We start from the raw sequence: 24,798 nt of genomic DNA on the forward strand, positions 1-24,798 counted from the left end.
CGCCCAGGTCTGTTTTACATTACAACCATGTGTCCAGCTCTAGTTCCTGTGACTGGCATCACACACACACACACACACACACTTTTAACTCCAGTCCTGAACGGCCCCAGTGATTGCAGTTTAACTCCAGTCCTGGAGGGGGCGCTGTGCTACAGGTTTAACTCAGTCCTGGAGGTCCGCAATATGTACTGAGGCTCAGAGCTGAGTGTGGCGTGGCGTGGTGTGAGAGTGGCGTGGTGTAGGCGTAGGCATTGCGCAGGCCTAGGTATTGCGTAGGCATAGGCCTGGGTGGCGTAGGCCTGGCTTGAGTGTGGCGTGCCGTAGGCATAGGCACTGCGTAGGCATAGGCGCGGCGTAGGCGTAAGTGCGGCGTAGGCGTGGCGTAGGTGTGGCGTAGGCCTGGCTTGAGTGTGGCGTGCCGTAGGCATAGGCACTGCGTAGGCATAGGCGTGGTGTAGGGTAGGCGTGGTGTAGGGCAGGCGTGGTGTAGGGTAGGCGTGGTGTAGGGCAGGCGTGGTGTAGGGCAGGCGTGGTGTAGGGCAGGCGTGGTGTAGGGCAGGCGTGGTGTAGGGCAGGCGTGGCGTAGGCGTGGCGTAGGGCGGGTGTGGCGTAGGGCAGGTGTGGCGTAGGGCAGGCGTGGCGTAGGGCAGGTGTAAGTGCGGCGTAGGCGTGGTGTAGGCGTGGTGCAGGGTAGGCGTGGTGTAGGCGTGGCGTGGCGTGGTGTAGGGCAGGCGTGGTGTAGGGCAGGCGTGGCGTAGGCGTGGCGTAGGGCAGGTGTGGCGTAGGGCAGGTGTGGCGTAGGGCAGGCGTGGCGTAGGGCAGGTGTAAGTGCGGCGTAGGCGTGGTGTAGGCGTGGTGCAGGGTAGGCGTGGTGTAGGCGTGGCGTGGCGTGGTGTATGGCAGGTGTGGTGTAGGTGTGGTGTAGGGAAGGTGTGGTGTAGGCGTGGTGTAGGCGTGGTGTAGAGCAGGTGTGGTGTAGGCGTGGTGTAGGTGTGGTGTAGGCGTGGCGTGGCGTGGTGTAGGGCAGGTGTGGTGTAGGGCAGGTGTGGTGTAGGCGTGGCGTAGGGCAGGCGTGGTGTAGGGCAGGCGTGGTGTAGGGTAGGCGTGGCGTAGGGCAGGCGTGGCGTAGGGCAGGCGTGGCGTAGGGCAGGCGTGGTGCAGGGTAGGCGTGGTGCAGGGTAGGCGTGGTGCAGGGTAGGCGTGGTGTAGGGCAGGCGTGGTGCAGGGTAGGCGTGGTGCAGGGTAGGCGTGGCAGGGTGCGCGGGGGCCAGACCGACCTGGCGGATGCCGTTCTCGAAGGCCTGGCGAGCGAGCGAGGCGGGGCCGTCCACAGTCTTGCCGTCGTCGTCCGGGCCCCAGCTGGCGCTGTAGATGTCGATGTGCTGCGGCTGCAGACTCAGGGACTTCGCCTCCACCATGTCCGTCACGTCCCCGTCCAGCATGCGCACTCCTGCAGACCGCCAATACGCCACCATCGTCATCATCACCTTCACCATCGTCATCATCACCTTCACCATCGTCATCGTCACCTTCACCATCGTCATCATCACCATCATACCATCGTCATCATCACCATCATACCATCGTCATCATCACCATCACCTTCGTCATCACCATCATCATCACCATCATACCATCGTCATCATCACCATCATACCATCGTCATCATCACCATCATACCATCGTCATCATCACCATCACCTTCGTCATCACCATCATCACCATCATACCGTCGTCATCATCACCATCATACCATCGTCATCATCACCATCACCATCATCATCATCATCACCATCACAATCTCCATCATCATCGTCATCATCACCATCCTCGCCATTGTCACCGGCATCATCATCATCATCGTCATCATCATCATCACAGTCATCGTCATCGTCGTCATCATCATCACCATCACTATAACCATCACCGTCTTACACATGTACACGCACGCATACACACACACAACTCACCCCCAATCTTGGCATTATATGCGATCCCGACAGTGCAGTGAGAATTATTTGCAGATGCTGCCACCTCACCTGCACACCGTGTACCATGCCTGAGAGAGGGAGAAAGAGGGAGAGAGGGAGGGAGAGAAGGAGAGAGAGGGGGAGGGAGAGGGAGGGAGAGAGGGGGAGAGAAGGGGAGAGAGAGAGGGGGGAGAACAACAGATGGAGATTGATTTTTAAAAATACTTTAATGTTTTACATGAAGATCAATGTCATCCCAGTAAAATGTTTTTAGAGTACTATGAAAAAGTTGCACGCAATAAAAAGTTATAGGATCGATTATATTGTCGTTTCTGACAGCAATTGACCTCTTGAAAACACCACTTTTGAAATAAAATCTTCTGTAACACCCATTGCTTCATAGAATCTAAAAATAAACCCAAACACTGACCCTAACCAGTGAGACAAATAATGTAAAGTAATATATTGGTACTATTTTACAATTCCCTTTGGCTTTTGGAAAGTTTTGCCTCCCACAGTATAACATTTAAAAGTTGCCATTTTGACTTCTTTGACTTTTTGCAACCTGCTTAAAAAGGTTTGGACAGACTCTCACCAAAACCAATAAACATATTATGCAGTAAAGCAAATAACAAATAAGCATACCAGTCTACAATCTCCACCAAACCATAAAAATGAGAAATTACAAAATGACTGGTTTTCCCTCAACACGCTGTCCATCAATTGTATCAATTTAAAACCATAGCATCTGGACACCAACATACTGCCTACTGTGGCAGATAGAGATTTTTAAGGGTCCTCAGTTCAAGTAAAGGTCCAGTAGAATCCATTATATCTATATATAGCTCAGTTTTAGGATATGGGCCATTCTTGTTAAGCAGTGCCTCGCCTCTGCAGTAATCCTGCAATCATGCCAATTCCCCAGTTTTTTATCTACATAGTACAGGTTTCTTGTATAGAGAGTTGACCTCAGGCCTAGAACAGCAGCCATTGCTAGTGTAGGTCCTACAGCATGTAGGACCTGTTGTGCAGTAACAGTGCCAGCTACACACAGTGCCACTACACACTAACCCTAACCCAACAGTGTCTAGGACAGTAACAGTAGCACTGCACTGCATATTCCATCTCACACAGGGCACTGGAGGCTCTTCCCACACCCAGCGCAGTGAAGCCGAGAGTTCCTGTCTCCGCAGAATAAAAAGGAGGCAATCCGCTTCGTTTTAGGACAGTAACATCCATTAAAACTCTGCCCAGAGCTAAAGCAGCAGTGCCTGTTTAAAATACGACTTGCACCTAGTTTACACAGAGCATCCTGCAGTCCAGTAAGTGCATTCTAAAACATAGCCACTCAGTAGGCCAGGGGACGCTGGGTGGCTTGTGGCTTTCCAAGCTCAGCACTGGGCTCTTCCTCACTATACTCATGCTCTTCCTCACTATACTCATGCTCTACCTCACTATACTCATGCTCTACCTCACTATACTCATGCTCTTCCTCACTATACTCATGCTCTACCTCACTATACTCATGCTCTTCCTCACTATACTCATGCTCTACCTCACTATACTCATGCTCTTCCTCACTATACTCATGCTCTACCTCACTGTACTCATGCTCTTCCTCACTATACTCATGTTCTTCCTCACTATACTCATGCTCTTCCTCACTATACTCATGCTCTTCCTCACTATACTCATGCTCTTCCTCACTATACTCATGCTCTTCCTCACTATACTCATGCTCTTACTCACTATACTCATGCTCTTACTCACTATACTCATGCTCTTCCTCACTATACTCATGCTCTTCCTCACTATACTCATGCTCTTCCTCACTATACTCATGCTCTTCCTCACTATACTCATGCTCTACCTCACTATACTCATGCTCTTCCTCACTATACTCATGCTCTACCTCACTATACTCATGCTCTTCCTCACTATACTCATGTTCTTCCTCACTATACTCATGCTCTTCCTCACTATACTCATGCTCTTCCTCACTATACTCAGGCTCTTCCTCACTATACTCATGCTCTTCCTCACTATACTCATGCTCTTCCTCACTATACTCATGCTCTTCCTCACTATACTCATGCTCTTCCTCACTATACTCAGGCTCTCGGTCGAAACTGCACTGCTCATCATCTGATTTCACTCGTCTCCTTAAGTTCCTGTCCTGCATGAGAGTGAAGAGAATGAATAAACCTTCTTTTCCCATCCTTTCTTTCCTAAGGAAGGATTTAGATGGCACATCCATCGGAGATGCACTCAGAAAGTGTGAGCGGACCAATGCCTCCTGAGCATTAATGCCTTAAAGAGATCAGAAAGAACTGCCTTTAAGGACTTCAGCACACCACCCTCAGCCAGTGGACACTCAGTCTTTGGAGTTCCACCATTCCAATCTCCAGATCACTCAAAGACTCGGTCAATGTAACATTCGGTGTGTGCTGTTGATGTAGCTGCCTTTCACTTTACCACAGTCTCACTGCTTCCTTAAAGAAGTAAAATCTAGTTTGTTTTTAAAAATTTTCCAGGAAAAAAAACCTAAATAATAAAAACAATAAAAGCAATTAAGTCTAGCCAATAAGCCAATAAGATAATGTTATCTCCTCTCCTGTGTGTGTGCGTCCAAGTATACGGTCTTCTGTTCCTCATTAATCTTCCCCAGACATCTTCTAAATCATGCATCTCAACTAGATGAACAACAGCCCTCCATGATGCAGGGTGGGGCAGTAAATGATTCCTGTCTAAATTCACCTGCCAACCCAGAATAAAAACTTTAGCATAGCATTTTTTATTTTTATTTTTTAAAAGCGTCTAACCCTATAGTTGGAGGCGAGCATAGACATAAAAAGTTATAGACATAAATGTTAGAAAGTTATTTGAGAAGAGAAAGGCCCACACTTCCGTTTGTTGTTGAACTGTGGCTTAATATGACATCTTCTTCCATTCTCCTCTCAGTTTCAGTCTCTCGGTTTCACTGTGCGTTTCCTGCACCATTACTGCACCATCAGCACGTTTACATTTTATAAATGCACACAAAAAGTGCTCTGTTTCGAACATATCTTGCCCCATTCAGATTTCAGAGTGCCTATTGTAAATTCACTCATGAGTTCAGGAAACACAACAATGATAATAGACTGATGTTCAAACTCCAATTTCACCATCATCATTAGTTAATTATTTTCTGAAGTCTGTAGACGTGTTAGTTGGTAAAACCTCCTATAACATTATTTCTCATTCTTTGTCAATTTTTACCCCTGTAATGTCTTTTGTATCTTGAAGAAAAAGTATTATTCTTTCCAAACTATATCCATTTATTTTTCTACAACTGATCAAAATCTTTTGTGTCTGATACGTCATGGTCATTGCCAGAAGAGTCATTAACACTCAACCGCTGCTTGTTTCTGTTGGGTCTCTTTCTTGTACTTTATTTGAAACTTTATTTCTTTGTCTTTGCATGTCATCTTTGCATGCCATCTCATCCTCTGCCATATCTATGTTTTCAATATTTTCCTCTGCCAATCGCAATTCAGACACAGCTGTTTCAGATGTAACGTTTTCAGTTTCCCCAATGCACACAATTGCAGCCATTCTTTCCTTCACTTGACCCTCATAACAAGCATTTCCTTTCAGCATTGGTGCTTAGTACAGCCTCACTAGCACTGCTAGCACACTTAGTACAGCTTCACCTGCACTGCTAGCACACTTAGTACAGCCTCACCTGCACTGCTAGCACACTTAGTACAGCCTCACAGGCACTGCTAGCACACTTAGTACAACCTCACCACCACTGCTAGCACACTTAGTACAACCTCACCAGCACTGCTAGCACACTTAGTACAACCTCACCAGCACTGCTAGCACACTTCGTACAGCCTCACCTGCACTGCTAGCACACTTAGTACAGCCTCACCAGCACTGCTAGCACACTTAGTACAACCTCACCAGCACTGCTAGCACACTTAGTACAGCCTCACCTGCACTGCTAGCACACTTAGTACAGCCTCACCAGCACTGCTAGCACACTTAGTACAGCCTCACCTGCATTGCTAGCACACTTAGTACAGCCTCACCTGCATTGCTAGCACACTTAGTACAGCCTCACCAGCACTGCTAGCACACTTAGTACAGCCTCACCTGCACTGCTAGCACACTTAGTACAGCCTCACCTGCATTGCTAGCACACTTAGTACAGCCTCACCAGCACTGCTAGCACACTTAGTACAACTGCACCAGCACTGCTAGCACACTTACTACAACCTCACCAGCACTGCTAGCACACTTAGTACAGCCTCACCTGCACTGCTAGCACACTTAGTACAGCCTCACCTGCACTGCTAGCACACTTAGTACAGCCTCACCTGCACTGCTAGCACACTTAGTACAGCCTCACCAGCACTGCTAGCACACTTAGCACAGCCTCACCAGCACTGCTAGCACACTTAGTACAGCCTCACCAGCACTGCTAGCACTTAGTACAGCCTCACCAGCACTGCTGGCACACTTAGTACAACCTCACCAGCACTGCTAGCACTTAATACAGCCTCACCTGCACTGCTAGCACACTTAGTACAGCCTCACCAGCACTGCTAGCACACTTAGTACAGCCTCACCTGCACTGGAAATACACTTAGTGCAGCCTCCCCTGCACTGGTAGAGCCACATGCAACTTCAGGCTCAGCCTGACTCAGCTTGTTTCTCCTCACCGAGTGCGCCTAACAACTTATGGTAAAATGGTAAATTGACTGCATTCATATTCACGCTAGGCTACACAAAGCAACTAATGTCTCACATTCACCCATTCACACACACCAACAGCAAAATACAGCTATTCAAGGCTCCAAACAGCTTGTTGGGAGCAATTGGGGGTTCGAACCGGCAACTCTCCACCTGCCAGATGACCGCTCTTCCTACTCAGCCAACGGCGTCCCAAAATGGACAGCTCACCGTTCCCGTTATGGACACAAACAGAAGCCTCACCAATAATGCTCAGAGCATGACCAGAAACCTCAATATTAACCTTCTGGGCAGTAAAAGTATGCCTCGTCAGGACATGCCCTTATGATGCACCCCTCTTTGCCACAGACATTGCATTGTCTCTGAAGTAGTATAAAAGATTTAATCATGCATTTCATGAATGCAGCTCCTCACATCCATCTCATTTAGAATCTAGTAAACATCTGTGGGACACAACGCGACTTAAATGACTTGCAACCAGCAGATAATTTTTTTTTGATTAAAGACACAATTTTTCAATGTCTGGACGATTCTCATATCAACACGTCATCACCAACCAGCAACAGCTGGGTGACAGTACACCAAACAAACACCTACACACCATGAAAAGCAATATGAAAACCCAATACTGTGACTATAACAGATAAAAAAAATATACAGGATGTTTGAAAACAAGTCACTCACTCCGCAGAGATTCCAACTCAAACTCAAACATGTTCTCTCTCCCAGCACCCAGTCAGAGTGAGACAGAACTGATAACAAATTGAGAAAATCAGTGACAACGTACAGACTGGATGTACAGACAGAAACTGGCTGTCACACAGCGCTACCCAGAAAGCACAGGCTGCGCTCCACTACGATCAGGGGGGCAATGGAGACTGCATTTCCATGATTTGCATTGTTAGTAGTTATTAGTAGTACTGGCCATGTTTATCATTCCGTTTTTAGGTTGTCTGTAGGCTTTTTTGCTTGTTTTTTTACATTTACTTTATTCCGCTGCAGCCTATGAATTATTTGTCTTACGTGCCATTGTTAATCATTTCATTGTTAATTTATTTGCCAATATTCTTTATACTCAGTTATGCCAAAAAGCATTATTTAATTGAATTGAGAGGCGTTTGTGTTTTGGGGGGCGGTTTCAAAAAACACTTAATAACATAGACAATGTTCTCCAAAATGTATAACTAAATTATAAATTAATTTTATGGATCTAGCTTCCAAGTTTTTCAGCACAAACACGCTGTTTGTCAGATCTCCTAGGTTACCGTGGTCACCAGTGGGGATTGCCGGATACGATGACATCATGCTTAGCGCAAGGAACTGTGGGGCGCACTTGCACAGTACCTGTCGTGAAGCGGGAAGAAGCGAGACTGCAGCGACTACAAAAAAAAAGAAAGAAAATAAACTTTCATCGCTGTTCTGATTTCCAACCACCCCTTTTATTGTGTCGTCACTGATGGAAAGTAAGTTTCCCCTGCCAGAATTAGTAATAATATTGCCAATGGTTGTATGTTGTGCATATTCTATTTAAAACTAACAACTTTAAAACTGACAAGCTCGCTAACTCATGATGGCTACATTGGTAAAAACCTGTGATAACTAGTTTACCGTCCGCCTATTTTACACGCGAACTGTCTTCCGGAAAAAATCTTAAATAACTAGAAATGTTGTCTTTAGTAGTTGTTTTGAAGTACATACGAACTAAGTACACTTAGTTTGCAGCCTGTTCAAAACGCAGTGCATATTTAGGCTAGCAAGATAGTGGCGGTATTATTTGCTTAATTACATTGCTTATAGCTACGAATATAAGGTATACATGCTGCATATGCATTAGCTAGAACATAACCAGCATATTATGTGCTTTTTCACATCTGCCATTTGACCACACACACACACACACACACACACACACACACACACACACACACACATGTAAATAATACCTACAACTAACTACAACTTGTGGCTGTTTTATATTACATCCGAATGAACAGCATCACAGTTTACATGTACAGGTTACGTAGGCAGAAACGGCTGTACCTTGACTCCAGTGTAAGTCAACCCATTAAATTAAAGACTGGCATCTTGGTGTTTTGCAGACACACTCCAGTGGACACTGTTGTCTTCCTAATAATCAACGTATAGTCCCCACGGACCCCCCTTCTCTTCAGTGACAGTGCTGGTCTTTTTTTAAATCTGTGAATCTGCAGCCAGCCAGCCAGCCAGGCTGCCACCACATGCAGAATACTTTTTTCCCCTCCTTTTTTAAAAGGGGAACAGCCTTCCCTCCTTCTGGACAGCAGAGAGGGTTACACAGGGCACTATGTATTTTTTTTCCAAGGAGCACCTGTGCTCCCAATTTGAAGAAGTTAGGAGAACACATCCCAATAATAATGCATCCCCAATTAGCAGATGTGCTCCTAAATCATTTGTTTTTACCAGTTAGCACACATCAGTGTTCAGGAGCATGTGTTCTTAAAAGGGGAGCACTGTTGCAGACCAGTAACATAGGAATATAGTACAGAGAATGCTATGGCTGGGAACAGAATCCCTGGCCCTACTGGGGGGGGGGGGGGTTTGGTTCATGGATTGAGGTCACACCGCTCTATGGACTGAACCACACAGTCTCCCAGAAGAACTTTCCTTTTATTCAGCCTCCCCAGTTTTAAGCCTGGTGTGGTGGTGGGCTGGGCCAGGGCTGGGCAGAGCAGCAGTCCCACAGATGTGCTGCAGATGACAGATTCAGAGACACGCGAAAAGAAAAACAGCTGTCGTCTCGATGGCTTGGGTTTTCTTCTGCGCTTTTGAGGGGAGCTTTGCCCCCCCCCCCACCGCCTGCAGATAACAGGCGGTTCTGCTGGAGAGAGGCCGGGTTAATGTGCTCGAAAAGCCTTTAACGGCTGCACTGAGGCTTGGAGGAATGGCTCCATTAATGAGGTCAAATGTTACCAAAGCTTTCTGCAATTTCAAGATAAATGCCTGACCAACCCACCCACCACCCCCACGTTCGCCATAGTGGGGCATGCTGGGAAGCCTGGCACCGCGATGACAGCGCAGCGCAGATCCGCTGGACCACCGGCACCTTGGCTTTCAGGCAGCCCGCTCATCCCCGCGACCCTGGAGACGACCTCCGACCCCTGCAATGCGCTCTCTGTTGGGAACGTCCCCCCCCCCAGGCCTGTCATTGGGATTTAACTCGGTGCGTGTGAGAAGGGGTGTCCGGGGGGTGAGGGGGCGGGTACTTCTGGGTGGCCAGGGCTATTTGGAGCGACGCTATTGAGGAGAAACGAGCAGAACCTGTCAAGAGTGCGACAGAGATGAGTCTCTCTCCCGTTCACCCAGGACACTAACATTGGGCTAAAGTCACGCCAATATCACACCGACATTGAACATCTGCAGCACTCAAATGAACACACACACACACACACACACACACACACACACACACACACAAATGTTGTGCTTGCATCACCCAACCATCACCCCAACGTCGTACATTTCTCCCACATCGAGCGAACGTCACGCGAACCCCGCGCTAACACGACGGCGCAGTCGGACACAGAAAACGCGGTAAATATTCCAGCGCTATCCCTCCCCGTCCATGAGAACGGCGGCGAGCTCCTAAATCCACCCAGCAGTCTCGGCGAGCCGTGAAACAAGCGGACCAAATTGCGATATCCCGACCAAACTTTGTCGCCGTTATTCCACCCGCCGTTAGCGCTTTGAGCTACTGAGCCATGGCCCCATTCCGTCTCGCTGCCGTCGGCGTGCATATTAATCAGATATAATAGCGCTTTTATTTTAATATTCTCAGCTACCGTATCAGCCCTGCCGACGGGCGGAGGGGGAGAGGGAGATGAAGATCTCCCAGCGTCGGGAGCGATGATCCGTTGCGCTCACCCCGCTCAGAAGCGGGCTCACCCACCCTTCTGTCTCCCGTAGCAGAGACATAATACCCGTTTCACACCATCCGCCTCGTGTCACAAACCACGGAGCCGACGCCACGGTAACAGCCACTAAAACACCCCGGGAGAGAGCGCGGCCGGGGTGCGAGGAGGCCCCCTTTCAGCACGTACACCATGTCCGAGTTACCGAGAGCTGAAGATTAAAGGACATTAATCTTGGAGGAGAGCCTTCTGTAATCACCTTGTATAAAACACCATAATTTATTAATATCACATTTCCTTTCTGCAAGTGAGTTAATGCTGATCCTTGTCCTTAATCTTTGTGTATATACAATGCTTGGTGATTCAATGTGAATATTTCATTCGGCAGCGGGATGTTAAATGAAATCAGCATTTTTATTACATGTGCACTACACACTACAGTGCATGGTGTATCACGTGTGTATGACATTGCTGTGCCACACACACACACACACACACACACACACACACACACACACACACACAGCTCAACGCTGTTCTCACCCATAACACTGCTCAATGCTGTTCTCAACCCCAACGCTACTCAACACTGCAGTCACCCCCAACGCTGCGGTTACCCCCGACGTTGAGGTCAACCCCAATGCCGCGCAACACTACGGTCACCCATAACGCTGCTCAACGCCGCTCCCAACCCCAACACTGATCAACGCTGTTCTCATCTCCAATGCTGCGTTTTAGCACCCCTCACCATAGCAGCCCCGGTCGGAGCAGACAAGAAGGTAACATTCCGGAGGGTCACGCACGTGAGTGAGTGCAGGCAGAGCAGAAATATTTAGGTTTATTCACCCCACGACCACAGAGAAGATGAAACAGCTGCGTCCAAATTAAACAGTGAGCTCCCGCGCGACGGCAGAGAAACAAACCCCCGCTAAATATTTTGGAAATCTGAAAACATCTGCATCTGCCATCCTGTCTGCAAACGTCAGGACTGGGAGCTCTTTCAGAAAGCCTCCAGCAGAATCCCTGCCTCCCATGTGGGTTTCAGTGAAACAGCTTTTACTCTTTTGGCATCCCCCGACCCCCTGTAGAACCTGACCCAACCCACACGTCCCGACTCCATCCATCCTGCTACGCTTCGATAGAGGCTGAGGGTGCAGCCCAACACGGGGCATCCAAAACGCCATTCCTAACTGGCTGAGAGTGGAGATGCTGCTAAGGGCTAAGGTAGTACTCCAGACTAAGCCCCTTTCTCTCTCAGCGACCCAACAGATAACCACACACCTCCCTGTGGCACTGGCCCAGGCGAGCACCCCCCCCCCCCCCCCGGTCCCCAATTACTCCCCCCAAATTACTCAAATAAAACCTAAAATACGCAATGAAATAAATGTGAACACACACACACACACGCCAGGACCCAGCCCCTGACAGCTCATCAACATGTTATTTGAATAAAGTCAAAACACAGCCATAAACATCATAAAAATCATAACCATAAACCTAAACACCATAAAATGTAACAACCATAAAATAACACCCATAAATGTGCTCTGACTGTCTGAGCAGTAAACAGCCTTCAGACCTCCCACTGAGTCACCGTCCACCCCGGTACACCGCCTTATATAGCCTTTTAGAGCCTTACACAAGCATCATACAGCCTACATCATATTTTTATTTTTATTTGCATTTATTTATGCTATATTTTACAGGGTGGGTCCCATTGAGATTTCCACCTCTTTCAAGGGAGTCCTAGCCCAGAGATATCATAAAAACACTGCCATGCCATACAAATGATGCAGCACAGGTTTGCATTCGCACAAACTTCACAAAACGGCACAAATGTTCGTTGTCGCCTTTTTGACTTTGGGGCAGCTCTCCTCACCTGCAGGTCAGGTGTAAAGCGTATTGCCACACATCGCATAAAACTACGAAAAGAAACATGCGAAACACTCATAGCGTCAAATGTACCGGTCCTACAAACAGTATAAAGTCGATGCGATAAAGGACCACACAAGCCTGAAAAAGATTTAATTACTTATTGCTCAAACCTTTCGAGCAAGATGGCCTTCTTCAGCGTGCCCGACGTGGTAAAATGGAGGTTCCATCGAACGTAAAACGTTTACCTGCCACAACGCGTAAGGTAACGCGGTTCATAGTAGGACCAAGAAACGGCAATAAGCAAGACTCAGATAATCCTCATGAACGCAGGAACACCAGTGCATTTCGCTCCTGGAGAATGGAGCTGGCCTGAGAGCCCACGTTATTAGGTATTTCTTATTAGACTTATTCTTTAGACTTATTGGTCTTATACTTAAAGGGTTGTGTGTTCAGAGATGCTCTTCTGCATATCACTGTTGTAATGTGTGATTATTTGTGTTACTGTCACCTTCCTGTCAGCTATGACCAGTCTGGCCCTTCTCCACTGACCTCTCTCATTAACAAGGCGTTTTTGTCGGCAGAACTGTTGCTCACTGGATGTTTTCCGCTTTTCACACCAGTCTCTGCAAACTCTAGAGACTGTTGTGTGTGAAAATCCCAGTATATCAGCAGTTTCTGAGATACTCAAACTACCCTGCCTGGCACCAACAATCATTCCTTGATCAAAGTCACTTAGATCACATTTCCTCCACATTCTGACATTTGGTTTGAAAAACAGCTGAACCTCTTGACCACGTACGTCTGCATGCTTTTATGCATTTAGTTTCTGCTACATGCTAGGCTGGTTAAATAATTGTATTAAGATGCTGGTGTACAGGTCTACCTAATAAAGTGCTCGGAGAGTGAAACTTTCACCAAATAGGGGAATGAAATATTTTTTAAAGAAGATACTTCAATGCCATTGCCCCATGTTTTTCCCTTCTAAGCGTAAGACCAAGCACAATGCGTTCCTAATTAGAGAGAGAGGGACCGGAGGTTTCGGGAAGGGGTCGATGCCCTTTTCCAGTAAGCAGCTGTTCTCATAAAATAAATAGGAAAAAAACACTTATGGCATGTAAAACATGACTGTTTACGATACGCACGCACGCACGCACGCACGCACGCACGCACGCACGCACGCACGCACGCACACACATCACAGTCTGTCCCAGTTCACGGTTACCCCCCTGCACCTGTATTTATACTACACACTGGCCGATTACACCCAGAGGAAATTAAAGGGGTTCTGCAAACAGATGGGAAGGTACCGGACCCCAACCTGAGGCCAGAACAGAGCACTGTAATTCTGATTCATTAGCCAGAGAGAACGCTCATCAAGGGAGACGTGCACACTGCCAAATAAAAACTACAGATTTACACAATGCTGTGTGTGTGAATGTGTGTGCGCGTGTGCGAGGGCGTGTGTGTGTGTGTGTATGTGTGCATGTGTGCATGTGTGCATGTGTGCATGTGTGCATGTGTGCATGTGTGCATGTGTGCATGTGTGCATGTGTGCATGTGTGTGCGTGCATGTCTGAGTGTGTATGGTTGTGCATACAGTGCAGGTTAACAGCCAGCTCAGCAACTTCACCATGAGCTTGGATCACATGACCACGAATTCTAATCACATGATTTGGAGCCAATATATTGGTGCAAATACACATTTTCTTCAGTGGGTCAAAGGTCGCAAAATGGCAGCCAGTGGTCAGTGCAAATAAACGAACGGCCCTGAAGTGAGCAACAGCATCTCCTAGCCAAAGATAACACCGCCACGGTCAAAGCATCACCGCTTTTATGAACAGACAAAATGAACAGCCAATATGGCCTGTGTGTCCAAGCACTCAATTTCAGGGGGAATTCAGAAAGGAACAAAAAAATAAATTCTCCAGACAGCGAGATTATGAAGCGCACTTCTCTCTGGCAGAGAAGATCATTACCGGGAAGAACTCTGACAGATCTGAGACTCATAAAAACCAGCTTCTCATTACCACCACAAAAAGTAGTGTAGACAAAGCAGATATGAGAACAGCCCCCTGACACCACTTCCACGAGAGGGCAAAAGAGAAAGTCAGAGACAATGATCTCTCTCTGCATATTTATAAACCACTGCGGTCTCTTTAAGAAAGCGACCCTCCATTCAAGACGGAGATTGCCAAAGCATTTCAGCTAAAACATCCAAAAACACTCCAACAGCCAAACTGGCAAGATTGCTGAGCAGCAGAGCAGGGAGCATAGGCTGCAAGCCAAAATCCGCATACGCTACGCTCTGTCACAACTATGCACCCACAACTATGACTACACACCAACTACAACTACACACCAACTACACACCAACTACAGCTATGCACCGACTACACACTAACTACACACTAACCACAGCTACACACTATGCCGTGGTGACAGACATACAACGACTACACAACTATGTACTACGTACACACTCAACACAAGAGTTGCATGTGCCTCTAGTTAAATTTTTTACGAAAACATCGGACACCAAAATCAACATCGACTCCCCCGTGGCCATTAGGCCCCGTTCGCAGTCGATAGCACGAGACGGCACGACAGGTGGAGAAAGCGGGGTGGATACTTGCTCGTTTCGTGCTGCTGGCGGGACCTACTTGTTCTCGTTGCTGGCATCGTATCGAGGCATGGGATCCAGGTCGTTCCCGTTGACATCATAGCTGGCCTGCGTATCCTGAAAGAGAAACACGCCGTGCGATTCAGGGCAGACGCTCAGGCTCAGTCAGGCGGTGACATGGCTCAGGCGGTAAGAGCAGTCGTCTCATTGGCTCAGGCAGTAAGAGCAGTCGTCTCATTGGCTCAGGCAGTAAGAGCAGTCGTCTCATTGGCTCGGGCAGTAAGAGCAGTCGTCTGGCAGTCGGAGGGTTGCCGGTTCGATCCACCGCCCGGGCTGTGTCGAAGTGTCCCTGAGCAAGACACCTAACCCCCAAATGATCCTGACGAGCTGGTCGGGGCCTTGCATGGCAGCCAATCGCCGTCGGTGTGTGAGTGTGTGTATGAATGGGTGAATGGAGAAGCATCAATTGTACAGCGCTTTGGATAAAGGCGCTATATAAATGCCTGCCATTTACCATTTACGCTCTTACAGATAGTCAACTCTACACACAGACATTACTTACTCCACAGATATTAAGTTCACTGTATAGGTAAGTCCATCGACCACTGACATACTGATAACTCTGCCACCAGAAGCTAAAAGTGATCCAGGTTGTGGTCTCTTTAATATTAATTGTGAGCATGTTCATAGTACCAACAGGAACCTTTTAGAAAATCATACCAACAGGACCCTCCTAAAGCTTCCGGTTACCAATCAAGGACAGTAAAATAAGAGTGTGACTGTTATATCCTTCTGCAATGTCCTGTTGCCAATGGGAAACTCTAGAGACCAGGAAGTAAGGAGAATAGGAGGGCTGAGGTGGCAGGTTCCAGTTTAACATTTTTCTTTCACAGTTCTTCTTTCCCAGAAAGAGCCCAGGGAGACCCCAGTTAGTGCAGGAGCTTGTTAGCGGAGAGGGCGGTTCCTTTGGCTCCTGCTCTAGTCTCCACCGGCGCAAGCAGAATGCCTGTCAATAAGGTGTTTTCAGAGACATCGCGCACGCTGTAACATTCATCGGCACCGCCAGCGGCTTTCCCTGCAACTTCCACATACCTGTACCGAGTAATACAATGCTAAAAGCAAATTAAATACGAATCCTATACTTTGATGTTTGCGTGCAGTCTTCTGTCAAAATCGATCCTCTCGGTTCGCACTGGGGCTCATGTTGAGCACTACTGAGCTTGATCGTGATAAACCCTGAACCCTAAGCTGTGCGGGTGAATGTCAGGGCTCTGTCTAACCCTAGATACTGGGACGGGGGGACTTTCCGGAATTCAAAATGAGACTTTGTACTCAGGTGACCCCCGCCCCACCACCACCCCCCCCCCCAGCCTCGACCTGTCGTGTTATTTCAGCTCCTAATTTAATTTTGAAAACCAGTGGGCTGTGATCTCCAAAACCCTCCACTGTGTCGTGGCGTTCCAGAGATAAAACCGCTTCATCCTCTCCTTTCACCCTACCCCCGCCTTCCCACAAACACATTCGCCTTCAGGAACGCGCCGAAGCAGCAAATTCAAGCAGTTTTCACTGGCTACAGACAGTTTTGAGTGTGTGTGGCATGAATACCTATGACTGTACTTGCCAAATTCTGAGGTCAAGTTGTAGAACTGGATAAGCGGTGGATCCCGGGTGTCGCAGCCCTGACCGCAGTGTTAAATGGAGCTTAACCCCTGAAAATGGCTCCAGAGAAACTAACCGTCTGAGGGGGACTAGCCTCATCTAGAGCTCAAAAAGGCTCTGGTCCTCCATCCAGTCCAGGCCGGTGACCTGATGTAGCTCCTGTTCTGGGAGATACCTTCAAATACCCAAGTGTTTGCAACCTTTTCCAAAAGCACTCTGAAAGAATGAAATCCAATATACTTCCTGCCGTTCAGAAACCATAGAAATCCAATAACCTGTCCCAATAGTCTGAAAACCTAAGACAGACAATAACCACATCTTCTACATCCTCTATAGATAGTTTAGACTAGCTGAGCTCACTGAGACTACAAAGTGAGGCATTATTGTTCGGTATTCCTCTGTAGGAAGAACCAACATCAGCCCCCACCCCCTTGTGCCAAGGACATGAGCAATTGGACAACTGCCCTCACTCATAACCAGCACAGACCGGCAACCCTCTTTTTAACCAGCACAGACCAGGGGCCCATTTTAACCAGCACAGACCAGGGGCCCTTTTTAACCGGCACAGACCAGGGGCCCTTTTTAACCAGCACAGACCGGCAGCCCTCCTGCCCAGCGCACTAGCAGCCCCGCAGGCCGAGCGGAAAGCGTGGTCTGGCTGTGGGCCCAGGGACAGCGGCCTCCGTTTCCCTCGCTTCTCTCTCCCCATCCAACACCCGCCGCAGAGCGGCAGACTTACGTAATTCAGCACCAGGTCCGGGTGGTTCCTCTCGATGCCGTCGTCCAAGATGGTGACCACAACGTCCTTCCCGGTGTAGCCCCTTTTCCACGCCCCGACGACGTTCATGTCCGACTGGCAGTTGTGGATGTCATCGTTGCAGTGCTGTCAGGACATAAGGGGAGGTAAAATTTATTTTAGAACACAAATCTTAAATGCAGATCACCTTTACCCAAGCTGTTCCTACCCACATATCATACCTGCACATCACCTAAACCTGAGCTGTCTGACACACTGACTGACACACCTTAACTATAGGTAACCTATTCCTGTGTAGCAGGGGTTTCAAACAAGTCCTGGAGGGCCGCAGTGTCTGCAGGCATTTGTGGTTTCCTTTGAAACAGCAGCCAATTGAGAACAAGGCATGTGGTCTCTTCAGCCAATCGACGACCTAGATTAATCACATGCGCCAAAATCCACACATACTCAGACCTCCAGGACTAAAGGTTGACACCCCTGCTCTACAGGTTCACGGTGAGACCAGACGGTACCCTGAAGAAAACGGCACACGTTGGACACACCTTTACCAGTGACTACTCCTCAGCAGGTAAGACTAGGGGCTGAAATGTCCGAGCAAAGAGATGAAATATGGAAAAATTTGCATTCAGACAGACACGTTTGTTACTGCACACACAGCCTTACAATGCTTTTCAAAACACCCTGCCAAGCACCGCTGGCAAAAGAGAGCGGGAATCTGGGTTTAATTTACGGTCTCTGTAGATGCTGTAAAGTGGAAGTGTTAAGATTTGTGCCTTTTCCTGCAGGGCCGCCCTTGTCACTCTGAGGTGAAAAACAGCGTTTAACAGCACATAGGTGAGCAAACCCATACCCTGCTCTGAGCAAAGCATTAGAGAGGTATTTCACAGGTGCCGATTGGCTGGAAACCAGGGCCAATCACCCCAATTGCTTTTTGTTGCATAGGACCCCTGTTGAAACTAATTTTTTTTAATTAGTGAGAGAGACATCAACTTCCGACTGATTGATTGATCTTGAGGTTTTGATCATGGGCAAACAGACTATACCCTGTGGAACGTGTTTGTGTCCTTCGCAGAAAACTGTCTTGCTTTGCTCCACTGATAAACAGTGCAATGCGACTGATAAATCAAATCTCCCCTTTAACAATTTATTTACTACTGGGGCTAATTTATTAACTGTGGCTAACAGTTTAGTTACACAAACACCAATATATGGGACTGTTGCACACACGCAACTAAGAGAGCTTTTCAAACTCCAACATCAACAGCAAACAAAACCCTAAGAGAGTAGGTTTACATGAGTATGATCTTCTGGAAAAATACCTTTCCTGGTGTTCATCTAAATGTGTATAAAAAATGCATATCGTCTATCAGAAGGGACACAATCTCTCTCAAAATGTGGCTTTACATTTCCTTGAATGTCTTGCTGAGAGTAAAATCCCATCTGAACAGAATATAACCCAGCGCTTATATTTGCTTATATTCACAGTTTGATCATTCTATGGCAGCCAAAAGCTGTGCTGGGCTGAAGCTACAGTCAGAATACAGAGGAAACAACATGTTCTCTTCATTAGAAAGCGCAGAAATTGATCGTTCCGGGAAATCCTGTGCCCCCCTCACATCCAACAGACCACGTTATACATTGCAACATTTGCACACAGAGTTCAAATGCTCAACTACAATTTACAGAAACTTTACCTTTGCAAAAAAATCAAAAACAAGAAGAAAAAACCAATGTGTTCCGGTCAAAGTGCCATGCTTACCGAGCAAAGTTAAAGATTAAAGAGAGAACCAGGTGTGTGTGTGTGTGTGTGTGTGTGTGTTCTGTGTCTGTATGTTGAGAACATGGTCCAAAGTAAACCAGACCCTCCAGTTGTACTCCACCATCTGCCATTTCTTTGATTGTATCTAACTGGTTATGTTATGTTTCCGCCGTCAGCCTATTAGCTGGATATCTTCAAAAATGATGAATGGATTTGCATGAAATTTTGTGAAAAGCTTGACCATGGGTCAAGGGAGAATTGATTAACTCTTCACACCAGTTGGTCGAAGGGGTGTGAGGCAGTGGACGTGGCTCCACATAAAAAGCCTATGTGACTTCCGAACAGAATCACGGAACCATGAATGTTTGTGAGCCTATCAGCGGGGGGGGGTGCTCGAGAACTCATTTCCCGCCGATTGGCCATGTGGTATTGCAAAAACGAAATAAAAAGCTTAAGGCTAGAATGTAAACAGGCATATCTCATGCCCAATTTGAGATACAGTCATGAAAACGAGGAAGGCAGAAATGGGCAACCTTTGGTGACTATTGGAATATGCGGGACTGGTGTATCTTGACAATGCATAGTGTTTGCCAAGGTTTAGGTGCTCTCTTGGGTGGCATATTCTAGCTTTGATAATAAATCAGTATTAAAAGTTTTGAGCAACGGTTCTGCCTGGGTCGTTTTCCATTACAGTGATACCACAGGCCAGTTTCTCTTCGATAATAACGTTCTGATAACAGTCTGCCTCTGAATCCCCTTCACGTATTCCACTGTGTGTGCGAGTGTGTGTATGGTGTGTGTGTGAGTGGGGTGTGTGTGCGCTTGTGCGCCTGTGCATGTGCATATGCATGTGTGTGTGTGTGTGTGTGTGTGTGTGTGTGTGTGTGTGTGTGTGTGTGTGCGTGCTGGGACTTGACCCGTCCCTGCTGGTTACTTAAATACACTGCAGAAGATCCAGCACAGACTGGCTTGTTTCACCTCTTATAAACTCATTGCTCTTTCATAAATCCACTCCATGGTAGCAAACAGTTAAACACAAACTTCAGTGGCCCTGAGGAACATGTGAGCACAAATATTTCATTACATAACACTATAATATTTCAGAACATACACTACAAGTCGAAAGGTTTAGTACACTTTACGCTTATTTTAGTACTAGTTTTTAGTGAACTTCAAGCGGTTACCCCAAATGCCACAAGATAAGAAGTGAATAGTCAGAAGTTAAAAAGAATCTTTTACTTCAAAGGATAGTTACCTAAATTGTGGAGTTCATAAGAAAAGCCACATTTGGCAAAATAAACAGGTGAAAAAACTCTTTCCATTTTCCAACAAGAAGTAAAAACAAGCTATTTTGGGATGACTTGGACAGGAAGGTTGATTGCTTGAAAATTGCTGGGCGTAGGAAAACTTTTGAACATGTAGTGTAAGGGTATACTACCATTACAGAACATAAAAGTATACTGATTTTTCAGAAAATAACTGTATGCTAATATTTCTGAACAAAATGGAACATAATGGTACAGCTATATTTCAGAATATAATGAATGATACGCCAATATCTCAGAACATAACAATACCAATATTTCTAAAAATAATTGTACACTAATATTTGTTCCTAGCAAACATCCCTGCTTTTTTACATAATGGTAAAATTCATAATTTAAAATAAGGCATATACATATAAAATAAGGTTTATGCACACACTCCAAATGATAAATGCAACAGAGACCAAAAGAACATCAATCATGTAACCATGTTCCCCAACTTCACAAGTTATTCCTTTCTCATTAGGAATGGATCAGTAGATACAAGCAAGCTTGTGAATCAGAGATTTCAATATAAATAATAATAATTCCTTGCATTTATGTAGCGCTTTTCTCACTAGCTGCGGACTCAACGCGCTTTACCATCTCTGTGAATAGGATAAAGAGTTTTTCTTCACTTTAAAACTAGTACTATGCCAAGTCTTAATATGATACATTTTCAGTTGTAGTGCATTAAAATGAAATTAACATTTGTTTATTGGCCTCAGAGATGTCAAGAGTTATTAAGTCAGAGATGTTTGCTCTGTGTGACATCAAATGCATCGTGGCAGAATGGGGAGGGGCCATGTATAGGGGGGCAGGGCAGAGGGTCCCGCCCTCAGTGACTACCTTTAAAGTGATTTAACCATGGAAACTTTGCCTCAAACACCACCAATGGGCGATGCAACAGCAGCCATTTTGTGCCAGATCGCTCACCAGACATCAGCTGGAGTGGACTGGGACAGAACAATTATACAGCCAATTAAATGGAAGGACGATTAGGGGGCAGATTGGAAGAGCCAAATTGGAATTAGGACAGGACACCGGGGAACCCCCTACTCTTCGTGACGAGGGCCACGGGACCTTTAATGATCACAGTGAGTCAGGACCTTGGTTTAACGTCTCATCCATTACATTACATTACATTACATTACATTACATTACGTGGCATTTAGCAGACGCTCTTATCCAGAGCGACGTACAACAAAGTGCAAATCAAACACAAGAACAAGTGCAAAAGTGGTCCTAGTGTAAACACAGAAATTCAGAACCCTTGAAGAGTACAATCAACGATAGATGACGTCCCCTACAGCACTGTGTCCCCATCACTATGCAGGAGCATTGGAGTTTATTTGACCAGAGAGGAGATCGCCCAACTATTGGCTCACCAACACCACTTCTAGCAGCAATCTAAGTTTTCCCAGGAGGTTTCCCATCCAAGTACAGATCGAGCCCACACCTGCTTAGCTTTAGCCATTCAGCATGAGCAGGGTGGTATGAAACAACGGAAAGCTTTTCTATTAGTTGAACACAGACATGCTTTATCAGGCAGGGAATCAGCCTTTTGGGCAGAGGTGAAAGCAAAGATCGTAGTTGTGTTTGCAATAAGGTCAAGGTCTCTGTTCAATGATTCATCTCTGGTTAATAACCTACTCAACAATTAGTCACAAATAACCCCATTAGACATGCTCACAACATGGTTACCAAATGCAATCATAACTGTAAGAAAAGTGACTGTGAGTGTGTGTATGTGCACGTGTGTGTGTGTGTGCACGCGTGCATGCGTAAAAAGGATCCTATTAAACCATAACAGGGCCAGGGTTCATTCAGCTCAGTTTGAGTACTTGCGTCAATAAGGTCACCACAGCCTAGTCACTTGTTTTGATGTGCTGTTTACATTGCCAGTACATTGCCCCCCCCCCCCCCCAAACCAATACAACCCCCCCCCAGTGCTGTCCCAGACATTACTGGGCACCAAAAGGTGGTGTTGTATGTGCATGCATGTGCGGTAAGGGACCCTGCCCCTATTCTTACCCCTGCATGAATATTTTTAGACCCACTCAGAGTTAGTGGGTGGCTCTGATGCTTAGGGCGGGGCTGAGGAAAGGAGTGAGGCTGATTGGTCTACTCACAATGTACCACATGCTGGTCCACTTGGCGTCGTTGAAGTAAATGGATTGGGGCGGGCTGGGCGGGGCGGTGTTATAATCCCTCTTTATCCTCCTCTTCACCACCTGCTGCTGGATCCACTCGACCTGCGAGAGAGACCACATCCACTCAGAACTCCAGGGAAACCAGCCGTTTCTATTATGCACTGGGAGGAGAAACAACACATCTCTATTATTTACAGGAAGGAGAAACCAGCAGTTTCTATTTTTTACAAGAAGGAGAAACCAGCAGTTTCAATTTTTTTTTTTACAAGAAGGAGAAACCAGCCGTTTCTATTATTGACAGGAAGGAGAAACCAGCCATTTCTATTATTGACAGGAAGGAGAAACCAGCCATTTCTATTATTGACAGGAAGGAGAAACCAGCAGTTTCTATTATTGACAGGAAGGAGAAACCAGAAGTTTGTAACATCCACTTTGAGGCACAGGCAATCCAAGCTGAAAACCATGAGTCAGCCAGTCAAAAGTTGGGCGTGCTTTGAACAAAATCAGAGGTGTGTACTATGCCCCAGAACATGGAGTAATTTTGGACCACAAGTCATCCAAACTAGGAAGGTACTTTTCAAATCGAACATGTAGTTGCTCCCACCCTCCCAACTCAAAGCACCAAACACAGCTCCATCTCTGTGAATAGGATAAATAGTTTTTCTTCACTTTAAAACTAGTGCCAAGTCTTAATATGATACATTTTCAGTTGTAGTGCATTAAAATGAAATTAACATTTGTTTATTGGCCTCAGAGATGTCAAGAGTTATTAAGTCAGAGATGTTTGCTCTGTTTGACATAATTTTAGTCCCATCAAATGCATCATGGCAGAATGGGGCAGGGCCATGTATAGGGGGGCAGGGCAGAGGGTCCCGCCCTCAGTGACTACCTTTAAAGTGATTTAACCATGGAAAGGAGGGTCACCCTAAATCCAATCAAATGGCCATGTAGAGCAGGCTGGTAGTGTTGGCGGTATTCTTGTGTAGGGCAGGCTGGTTGTGTTGGCGGTATTCTTGTGTAGGGCAGGCTGGTTGTGTTGGCGGTATTCTCGTGTAGGGCAGGCTGGTAGTGTTGGCGGTATTCTTGTGCAGGGCAGGCTGGTAGTGTTGGCGGTATTCTTGTGCAGGGCAGGCTGGTTGGTTGTGTTGGCGGTACAGGGCAGGCTGCTTGTGTTGGCGGTATTCTTGTGTAGGGCAGGCTGCTTGTGTTGGCGGTACAGGGCAGGCTGCTTGTGTTGGCGGTATTCTTGTGCAGGGCAGGCTGCTTGTGTTGGCGGTATTCTTGTGTAGGGCAGGCTGCTTGTGTTGGCGGTATTCTCGTGTAAGGCAGGCTGCTTGTGTTGGCGGTATTCTTGTGCAGGGCAGGCTGCTTGTGTTGGCGGTATTCTTGTGTAGGGCAGGCTGCTTGTGTTGGCGGTATTCTTGTGTAGGGCAGGCTGCTTGTGTTGGTGGTATTCTCGTGTAGGGCAGGCTGGTTGTCGCAGCAGACGGTTAGCAGACACTGTTAGGAGACACTGAGTTGAGCTGGAGGTTGTTTTTTTTTTTTTGTTTTTTTTGTTTTTTTTAACTCAGTCCGGAATAAAGTGCTGAAAAGAGAATAAATGAGTGCTCGCCTGTCACAACTGAACAGAGTAGCTCTCAGCAACACTGAGGGGATTATCAGCACCTCCTGCAATTGAGACTCAGGTCACACACTCAAACAGACACACAACACTCACACACTAAACACAGGCTCCATTCCCATCAGATGGGAACATGGACCTGCCTACAGAAAGATCGACACCCCACCTTTCTGTGACTGTAAGTGTACACATAATGCAGCCACTCACTGGAATTGTAATCCCAGACAGTTTCTGAAAACCACTCTCAACAGAAACGCCTGTGGAGTGGTCACTCTCTGCCCTAATGTGAAAAACCTGTTGCCAAACCACACTGGCGTCTATATGCACACACAACCAGCATGTTACCAGTGGCATGCTGCCCATTTGAAGTGTGACCCCCTCACAAACAAAGCGCCCACCTCAATTCAAGCACCCCCCCCCCAAACCCCAACCCAACACCCAGTCTGCAGTAAC

General features: G+C 46.8%; 1 protein-coding gene across 3 annotated transcripts in view; it reads right to left on the bottom strand.

Annotated features, from left to right (window-relative positions):
• Nucleotides 1-24,798, bottom strand: part of LOC133140122 (proprotein convertase subtilisin/kexin type 5-like) — a 94,730-nt gene that overhangs the window by 52,251 nt on the left and 17,681 nt on the right. For all 3 annotated transcript variants that reach the window (XM_061259721.1, XM_061259723.1, XM_061259722.1), the window contains exons 3-7: nucleotides 22,704-22,826; nucleotides 17,491-17,634; nucleotides 15,133-15,209; nucleotides 1,971-2,059; nucleotides 1,278-1,450 (exon numbers count right to left, since the gene is read on the bottom strand). In XM_061259721.1, the coding sequence (XP_061115705.1) occupies nucleotides 1,278-1,450; nucleotides 1,971-2,059; nucleotides 15,133-15,209; nucleotides 17,491-17,634; nucleotides 22,704-22,826 (606 nt within the window). The remainder of the gene's footprint in view (nucleotides 1-1,277; nucleotides 1,451-1,970; nucleotides 2,060-15,132; nucleotides 15,210-17,490; nucleotides 17,635-22,703; nucleotides 22,827-24,798) is intronic.

The sequence above is a fragment of the Conger conger genome, chromosome 11, assembly GCF_963514075.1.
Source record: "Conger conger chromosome 11, fConCon1.1, whole genome shotgun sequence".
NCBI lineage: Eukaryota > Metazoa > Chordata > Actinopteri > Anguilliformes > Congridae > Conger > Conger conger.